The sequence below is a fragment of the Dipodomys ordii genome, unplaced genomic scaffold (assembly GCF_000151885.1).
Source record: "Dipodomys ordii isolate 6190 unplaced genomic scaffold, Dord_2.0 Scaffold31, whole genome shotgun sequence".
NCBI classification, from domain to species: domain Eukaryota; kingdom Metazoa; phylum Chordata; class Mammalia; order Rodentia; family Heteromyidae; genus Dipodomys; species Dipodomys ordii.
Window position 1 is genome coordinate 6,990,125 of NW_012267247.1, and position 10,006 is coordinate 7,000,130.

At 44.5% G+C, this 10,006-nt stretch overlaps 1 protein-coding gene across 1 annotated transcript in view; it reads right to left on the bottom strand.

Annotated features, from left to right (window-relative positions):
• The window catches only part of Pitpna (phosphatidylinositol transfer protein, alpha), a 44,463-nt gene that overhangs the window by 23,052 nt on the left and 11,405 nt on the right, over positions 1-10,006 (bottom strand). The window contains 3 exon segments of the mRNA XM_013016526.1: positions 621-695; positions 1,650-1,657; positions 7,702-7,793. Of these exon segments, the coding sequence (XP_012871980.1) occupies positions 621-695; positions 1,650-1,657; positions 7,702-7,793 (175 nt within the window).

Consider the following 10,006-nt stretch of genomic DNA (forward strand, 5'->3'; position numbering starts at 1 on the left):
AGAAAAAAGCTGGAAGTGGCGCTGTGGCTCAAGTGGTAGAGTACTAGCCTTCAGCAAAAGCGGCTCAGGGACAGTTCCCAGGCCCTGAGTTCAAGCCCAGTACTGGCACAAAAAAAAAAAATGTTGCTTCTTGGGGGGCATTGATGACTGATGGCTTTAGTTCTAGCAACTCAAAGGAAAAGGCTTGAAGCCAGCAGGGGCAGACAATCTTGAGAGACTCTTATCTCCAATTAGCCAGCAAAAAGCTGGAACTGGAGGCATGGCTTGAGTGGCACAGTGTCAGCTGTGAGTAGAAAAAGCTGAGTGAGAGCATGAGGCCCTGAGTTCAAGCCCCAAACTAGCACCAAACAACAACAACAACTTGCTTCTCTGTGTCAGGAACTGCATGTTAGACCAATCATCATCACAGGGAAGGCCCAGTTAGGAATTTTGGAAATCACAATTTACATTTAGAGACAGAGCAATCACATCTTAGCAGGACAGGAGGCCATTGCTTTCCTGCCCAGGCAAAGGAGGACCACAGAGAGGGCCCTTCAATACAGATAGAGAAACTACAGAACAGATCTTCAGATCCTCCCCTGGTACCAGGAATTCTTGCGTTCTTTGAAAGTACTACTTACATTCTCTTGGGTGCCAAGATCTGGTTTGTGCCAGGTTTCAATTTTAATCAGAAAGTCTTCTTTCATGTACTCATTCTGAAATAATAATAAAAAAAAAAACCTTCAGTCACCAGGATCACAGCTAGAGAATAACTGTCTCTATTACTGGGGATCATGATAGTAGGGAGACTCCAGCTCCAGCTTGACAATAACAGTTAACTTTAAGTACATATTACCCCAATGGAATCAACCGTCATTCCAGCCTGTGAGGTCTATATAGTCACTCTCATTTTACAGATGAAGAAAATGAAATTCAAAAAGGTTAAGTGACTTGTACAAGGCCACAGAAATCAACACAGAAGTAGGCCAGAAAATAGGTCTGTATGACTTTAGAATCCATGTATTTAACCAGTCTTCTATACTGCTTTATTCATAGGGTACTAATGGTTAGTCCAGAAAGTAGAAAGAGAAAGACTCTCTCAACTAGCCTTTTGCAAAGGCAACCCTTCATGCTAATTATTGGCTTAGAGCTCTTTATAATTGGAACAATTGTAAGAAGAAAAAAATGCCCAAAACACTGGAGCTACTCAAAGGAGGAATTCAACCCATTATCCCCTTAGCAGGAATTAGTTTCCCAGAAAGGGGAAGGCATGTGGGTGAAAATGCTGAAGAATGTCATAGAAGGGCCATGACAAAGCGGACAGACATGGAAAAGATATCTTGTTGATTGCACAATTTTGCCAAGGGTCAATGCTCATAGGAGTCAACAGATTGCTGAACCATCATGTTGCTGAACTGAAACTTCTCTTCAACCCTGAATAGTCATGATCTGAGGTGGGCAGGAAAAAGACTCTTAGTTCATTCTGTACCCTAAGACTTATCAAGCATAGCCAACTAGCAAGTTCCTCACTAGGATTGAAAATCCCAAGCCTCAGTGACTCCACACGTCATCCAGGGAAAGTAGGAAATATCCAGGACCTCTAATATGTTTACATTATTAGTTCTTTTCTTAGATCATTTATAATTTCAACCCCCCCTGAAAATACTTACTGTAATAACTGCTCCAAGGCAAGCACATGGAAAGAAGAGAGAAAAAGGTTAATAACAACAAATAAATACCTGTTCCCCATCCTCTGGGACCCTGCATAGTAATAAAGCATTCCCTACTTCCCATAGCTTATTCCATTCTTTTTTTTTTTTTTTGGTTGGTCATGGGGCCTGAACTCTGGGCTTGGGTCCTATCCCTCAGCTCTTCAGCTCATGGCTAGCACTCTACTACTTGTGCCACAGCACCACTCCTGGCTTTTTCTGCTTATGTGGTGTTCAGGAATCGAACCCACGGTCTCATGCATGCAAGGCAAGCGCTCTACCACTAAGCCACCTTCCCAGCCCAGCTTACTCCATTCTTACCTCCAGGCCTCAGAGAATTAAGAGTGCTTCAATTCCCAACTCACCTCAAGTTTTACTCATATGAAAGTCCTGAAATATCAAATCTGGACTTAAAGTAGGGGTTTCTTGAGACTCCTCTTTGATCAGTTGAGGCCCTATAGCCTACTACTGTGTGGTCAGACCATCACCTGCACCTTGCCTCCACTTCTACCTCGAGGAACACAGAGCAAAGTACTCTGAGCCAAGCACTCTATCTGCTGGTGACATCCTTCCTCTACTGTAACCAAATCTCTCCCTTTCTGCACTCCTGCTCATTGTAATGGGACCCCTTGGAAAGCACAGTTCAATTATTTATCAGAGAAAATGACTGAAGCTCTCATATCACTGGGGACAGAATAGCTCCCTCCTGACAACGCCTAGTTCACTCTATCCTATGAATATGGGAGCTACTTCAGTTTTCTGATGGATACCACTTTCATGGGTTTGGGGTATACGGAGCCAACAAACTGCAAATGTGAAATTAAGGCGACCTCTGGAACTGAAAGTAGGAAAAGATGAAATACAGGGAGGTGCAAGCCACTGTACAGAAAAAACTTGTCACCAGGAACTGGTGGCCTGTAATCCTAGCCACTCAGCAGGCTGAGATCTAAGGATCACGGTTAGAAAAAGCTACAAATGGGCTGGGAAGGTGGCTCAGTGGTAGAGTGCTTGCCGTGCATGCTGAGGCCCTGGGTTCGATTCCTCAGCACCACATAAGCAAAAAGAAAAAAGCCAGAAGTGGCTCTGTGGCTCAAGTGGTAGAGCGCTAGCCTTGAGCTGAAGAGCTGAGGGACAGCGCCCAGGCCCCATGACTAGACCAAAAAAAGAAAAGAAAAAGCTAGAAGTAGCACTGTGGCTCAACTGGTAGAGCACTAGCCTAGAGCACAAACAGGCTCAGGGACAGAGCTCAGGCCCTGAATTCAAGTCCTAAGACCTACAAAAAGGAAAGAAGGAGGAGAAAGAAGAGGAGGAGTCAGAGGAGGAAGTAGGAAGAAGAGGAGGAAGAAAAGAAGACGAAGAGGTGGAGGAACAGGAGGAAGAGGAAGAAGAGGAGGAAGAGGAAGAAGAAAAAAGATTGTGGATAATTTCCTCAAACTAATTAGAGATGCTTGGAAGGAAACAGCAGATTAAGTTGTTTTTTTTTTGGCGGTCATGGGGCTTGAACTCTGGGCCTGGGCGCTGTCCCTCAGCTCTTCAGCTCAAAGTGAGCGCTCTACCACTTGAGCTACAGCGCCACTTCCGGTTTTCTGGTGGTTTATTGGAGATAGGAGTCTCACGGTCTTTCCTGCCTGGGCTGGCTTTGAACCGCGATCCTCAGATCTCAGCTAGGATTACAGGCGTGAGCCACCAGTGCCCAGCCAGATTAAGTTTTTAACTAAGGGACTATAACTAAAATAACTGCTCAATTAGCAGCTTGAGAAAACCATTTTAGGAGGAAAAAAAAAAAAGAAATGATGGGTGCTATATGTATTACAGGGAAGGCCAATTTGGTAGAAGTTCTATTCCACTATTGTGGGAACACACCTCCACCCCTAGAATAGAGATGGCAGTGTCAAGTCTAATTTGATGAAAACTAGCAATAAGCTCTCCAATTAAACACAATATTCTGAATCTACCCTCTCCAAGTCTGGCCTCAATGGGGACAGAACGTGCTAATTAACAGACACAAAAACCTCATCAACTTAACCAAGTGGACATTTTTCACTACCTGTTGGTTGTTTTAATTGTTTCCCTTGTAGAATTCACAAGGAAAGAATGCTCTGATCAGTGAGCAGGGATATCTGGTTTCATTCATAATTCTGTATTTCAATATAAATGCAGAGATTTGGGAGTTTTATACATTCTTGGTTGTAAGAAACAGAAGCAGATTTACTCAATTCTGATAAATTGGCTTTCTGAACATATGAACTTTTCTGGATTTTAATGGTAACTTGAGTGATAATAACTGCCCCTACTCTTCTCCTAGCCCTCTTCCCCTTCAAACATCTTTATATTCAGAGCATTCCAACTACAACCTTGAGGCTACAACAAATAGAAATTCCCAGCCGGGCGCTGGTGGCTCACGCCTGTAATCCTAGCTACTCAGGAGGCTGAGATCTGAGGATCGCGATTCAAAGCCAGCCCGGGCAGGAAAGACCGTGAGACTCCTATCTCCAATAAACCACCAGAAAACTGGAAGTGGCGCTGTAGCTCAAAGAGCTGAGGGACAACGCCCAGGCTCAGAGTTCAAGCCCCACGACCAACAAAAAAAAAAAAAAACAAATAGAAATTCCCAGGCCAGGTGTTGGTGGCTTACAACTGTGATTCTAGCTACTCAGGAATCTGAGATCTGAGGATCTTGATTTGTTTGTTTGTTTTTTGTCAGCCATGAGGGTTGAACTCTGGACTTGGGTGCTACCCCTCAGCTCTTCAGCCCAAGGTAAGCACTCTACTGCTGGAGCCACAGCCGGTTCCGGTTTTCTAGTGGTTTATTGGAGATTAAGAGTCTCATGGACTTTTCTGCATGGGCTGGCTTTGAACTGTGATTCTCAGATCTCAGCCTCCTGAGTAGCTAGGATTACAGGCGTGAGCCACCAGTGCCTGGCAGAATCCTGGTTTGAAATCAGCCAGAATGCAAAAGTCTGTGAGGCTCTTATTTCCAATTAATCATAGAAAAAGCCAGAAGTGGTTTTGTGGCTCAAGTGATAGAGTACTAGTCTTGAGCAAAAAGGAGCCATGGGGCTGGGAAGGTGGCTCAGTGGCAAAAAGGTGCCCAGAGACAATACCCAGGCCCAGAGTTCAAGCCACAATACCAACAAAACAAAAACATATATTTCTCTTCCTCTTCCCACCTTCATCTATAGATCACCCTATGAACACTTCCTCATAGTCCAAACCATAGGCTGCAGAGAAAGAGAGGAAAATAAAGAGAACAGAAATTGTGAAAATGAATAAGGTTTCCCAATCTGCTCTCATTCCTCTCAGAATAGGATTAACTTTATCCATCTTAGCTCCAACTTGATCTACTTAGACCAAACTAAGACATTGATATTAACTATCTCTCTTCCATCCACTCCTGGTTTCTGTCTCTTATTTTAAAAGAGCAGGTTTCTGGGTAAACAGGTCTAGGATTTAACTCTTCACTAAAGAGAGCAACTTTCCTCCTTTCCTACGACTGTCTCTCCTGTACCTGGAGAATTTAAAAATTCTATTTTTCTTGTGTCGAGCACCAACATGCAGACTAACATTTGTTGTGTAGATAAATGCCATGCCAACTATAGTACATTCCTCCTAAGTAGCATCTCTCAGCATGAGCTGCCCACACAGAAATTACCTCAGGCCTGGAGAAGTTCATGTTATCTGTTTGCCCCTCCATGCCAACCTGGCTAGGATTCTTAGAACACAAGCTCATTGCAACTCTCCTAGACATTAAGAAAATTTACCTTTGGCCCTAGACCAGACACACCCTGCCTCACTGCTTCTGTGTGTATTTGTATACTGTTATCTAGGCTAGCCTGGAACTAGCTGTGTTGCCCAGCTGCCCTTGAACTCAAGGTCCTCCTGCCTCAGCCTCCCAACTGCTGGGATTAGCACAAGGCCTTTAGAGAACATGGGTACATGCCTCAATTCCAAGAACTAAACAGCTTCCACTGCCATGCTTAGAAAGTAGTGATGTTTGGACTTACACCAATAAAACCTTAAGTGCTACATATGCCAGGTCCCACCAATGCCTGTGCATCTCCTGATGAAAGATCTTTGAACTTGTGTAGCACGAGGACAGCTGGAAAGAGCAATGACTTTAGTCATTGCCAAAGTCCACAGGATAAGGATCACCTGGGATCTACACATAAAGATTTTGTCCTTATTAGATACAACCTAGAAAGTACCAGGTCCAAAAATAAAGCAAGCAAGCAGAAGCTAGTAGAAGGACCCTTGAGCCAGACTGTGCCAATGAATGAAGGTTGATGGAAGAAAAGGTCACCAACCTCAAAAACCTCTAGAACTTTCTTGGCATATAAGTCAAGTCAGTGTTAGCTTGGACTCAAGAGGTCTACTCCTCCATGTCCCTTGAGGTTTCAAATCTTGGACTGCTGAGTGAACTAATCAAAAGGAATTCCATAGCTGGGTGCCCATGGCTCACGCCTGTAATCCTAGCTACTCAGGAGGCTGTGATCTGAGGATCTCAGTTCAAAGCCAGCCCAAGCAGGGAAGTCTGTGAGCCACTCATCTCCAATAAACCGCTTGAAAAAACCAGAAGTAGAGCTATGGTTCAAAATGGTAGAGTGCTTGCCTTGAGCTGAAGAGCTGAGGGACAGTGCCCAGACCCAGAGTTCAAGCCCCACCACTGACAAAAAAAAAAAAAAAGGAATGCCATAGTGAGGCTGGGAATGTGGCTTAGTGGTAGAGTGCTTGCCTAGCATGCATGAAGGCCTGGGTTGGATTCCTCAGTACCATACTAAACAGAAAAAGCTGGAAGTGACGCTGTGGCTCAGGTGGTAGAGTGCTAGCCTTGATCAAAAGAAGCTCAGAGACAGTGCCTGAGCCCTTGAGTTCAAGTCCCAGGACTGACAAAACAAACAAACAAAAAAGACTGGAGACAGACACGGGTGGCTCATGCCTGTATTCTCAGCTATTCAGGCATCTGAGATCTAAAGATCCTGGTTCAAAGCCAGCATGGGCAAGAAAGCTCAGGAGACTCATCTCCAATTAACTACCAAAAAGACAGAGTGGGGCTGTGGTTCAAGTGGTAGAACACTAGCCTTGAACAAAAAAGCCCAGGGACAATGCACAGGCCCTGAGACCAATTCCCAGGACTGGCACACACAAGTGCCTACAGTTTAAGCCCCAAAAACAAACAAAAAAAAAACCCAAAACAATAAAATATTAACAGTGACTATCTAGAGATAAATCATGGTTGATTTTTTTGCTTTTATTTATTTTCCAAAATACATGAATAGAACATTACTTTTATAATTGATAAAAGCAAAACATACAAAAAAACAATAAAAATTACTATACTTTCCTCAGACCAGAGGGGTTAGTTCTGAACTGTCAAAGGCTATGACTACTTGGTAGTCCTCACTAATTTTTTTTTTTGGGCCAGTCCTAGGGCTTGAACTCTGAACCTGGATGCTGTCCCTGAGCTTCTTTTCACTCAAGGCTAGCATTCTAGCATTCTATCACTTGAGTCACAGGTGCTACTTGCAGCTTTTTCTGAGTAGTTTTATTGGAAATAAAAATCGTACAGAAGCCGGGCCCCTGTAATCCTAGCTACTCAGGAGGCTGAGATCTGAGGATCACGGTTCAAAGCCAGCCTGGGAAGAAAAGTCCATGAGACTCTTATCTCCAATAAACCACTAGAAAACCAGAAGTGGAAGAAGGCAGGGATAGCACCCAAGCCCAGAGTTCAAGCCCCATGAGCGACCAAAAACAAACAGAAACAAGAATCTTACAGACTTTCCTGCCTGGGCTAGCTTTGAACCGTGATCCTCACATCTCAGCCTCATGAGTAGCTAGGGTTATAAGTATAAGCCACTGACACCCAGCTGTCTGTCCTTACCTATAATGGCCTATTTCATCCCTTCACTGCTTTAATTTGGAAAGTGACAGTGGGATGTAAAAGCCCTCATGTACCCCCTCCCTGGGTCCACTGGACACCTTTGTCTATCCAGCTCTTAGTGGAGTCTATGCTCACCAGTTCTGCAGTATGGGTAGGCATTCCATGCTTTCTCGTGTATATTCAGGGCTCCCTCTGGGGCCAGCATGCGAACAAAAGTAGGTACTTTGCTGTAGAGAGAAAAAATGGTAGTGAAGAAATGGAGAGAAAGAAAGGAAAAACAGGCTTTTAATATCATCTTTTTTAGGCCATGCCTCCAGCTTCTTCTATGGGAAGTACAGAGAAGTTCCCTTGTGATAAGTAGGTTACTCTGTGAAAAGCCACCTGCTAGGGCCTGACACCTACGGTTGACTGGCTTCTTATATCACCCCAAACTTGCCCTTTTCCACCCCCCCCAACCAGGTCCAGGACAGCCTATTAGACCTTACCAGACATTCTCATTACACAGTTTTCCAAAGCTCACTGGCACAGGGCACTATACTATCTAGAACAAGGAGAAGCAAAGGAGATGGCTTGAGTGTATACTTCCAGGGGTGAACTGCATTTGCCAGTCTAGGTTTACTGGTCAAGGTGACTGGCTGATGAACTCAGAATACAGAATCCTACATGACCCAGTCTAATTTCATAAGTTGCAAAAGGACAAAAGACGTTGGGGGCGGGGCTGGGAAGGTGGCTCAGTGGTAGAACGCATATGTCTCGCATGCATGAGGCCCTGGGTTCAAGTCCTCCGCACCACATAAGCAGAAAAGGCTGGAAGTAGCGCTGTAGCTCAAGTGGTAGAGCACTAGCCTTGAGCTGAAGAGCTGAGGGACAATGCCCAGGCCCAGAGTTCAGGCCCCACAACCAATCAAAAAATAAATAAATAAATAAGATGTTAGGGCTATCTGCCTCCCAAAACAAATAAATACCTCCTTTCTATTTGGAGATAGAGTCTTGCTATGTAGCCCATATTGGCCTTTAACTTACAATCTTCCTGTCTCAGCCTCCCAAGTGCTAGCTAGGATTACAGGTGTTTACTACCACAATTTGCTGATATTTTCTTCTATTTTTTCGTGTGTGTGTGTGTGCGCGCGAGCGCGCACGCGCGCACGCGTGCTACTGCCATGGCTTGAACTTAAGGCCTTACATTCACTTGGCTCTTTTGCCTACTGCTGACGCTCTACCACTTAGGCCACACCTCTAACCAGGCTTTTTGCTGGTTAACTAAAGATGGAGTCTCTAGTCTCCTGAGTAGCTAGGATTATAGTGTGAGCCGCTAGCACCTGACTTTTTCTCAGTTTTTAACTAGTAATCTTCATGGTCTTAGCAGAATCTAGCAACCTCATAAGTACTTCAAGCCTAAGAGCAAGCTAGCCCCAGGAGAGAGCTAACTCAGCTTAGAGAAAGACTCTCATGCACTACAATAGTGCATGAGATACTTCTATGTTCCAGATACACAGAATAAACCAAACTAAACAGGGCAAATAACAACACGAAGGTACACACTCTCATGGTAAACAGGGTTCAGGGAGTGGGGGGAGAGGGAGACATGGAGTGCTGTGTGAACATGGCAAGGTGGCACCTCAGGAGAGCTGGGATGACATGAACACACGTAGCAGGGAATATGAAGGATTAAGCAGACAATAGGATGGGAGTGAGGCAGAAAAATCTGTGAGGAAGAGTACGCGATTGGCCCAAGGTATGAGGTGGTGTAATACAAGAGAACAGCACTCATCATAGAAGATCTTGTAGGTTATGTCTGACAGTACGGACTTCATCTTGAGGGCAAAGGGAAGCCATCTATCACTTTCAACCTGGGAGCAACAGATCTTCCAGACAGGATATGTGCAGCTATGTAGAGGTTAGAAGGTAGGAAGACCAGGTGGGGGAGCTGCTATCATAATCCAGGCCAGAGATGACAGAAAGAAATAAATATATTAGAGATGCTAGGGAGATACAGTTAACAGGACCTTTGCTTGGAAGGCTTCTGTCCTGAGAGCAGGTGTTGACAGCAGTCACTGCTACTTTTAATACTACTATTGCTTGTTAGGTGGTTTGGTGTTAAAGAAAGAACAGGGGTCACGGGTCAAGGTTTATACTCAGTCACAACTGAATCAGAGGAACCAACTGGCTCCTTTTGCCTAAAATACCATTTCAAAGTCCTCTTTAAAAAGTGCCAATAAAGCCAAGGGCTGATGGCTCACACCTGTAATCCTAGCTACTCAGGAGGCTGAGATCTAAAGATCATGGGTCAAAGACAACCCGGGCAGGAAAATCCACGAGACTCTTATCTCAAATAAACCACTAGAAAACCGGAAGTGGTCCTCTGTACGGTATTCTCACAATTAAAAAGAAAAGAAAAGAAAACCGGAAGTGGCGCTGTGGCTCAAATGGTAGAGCACTC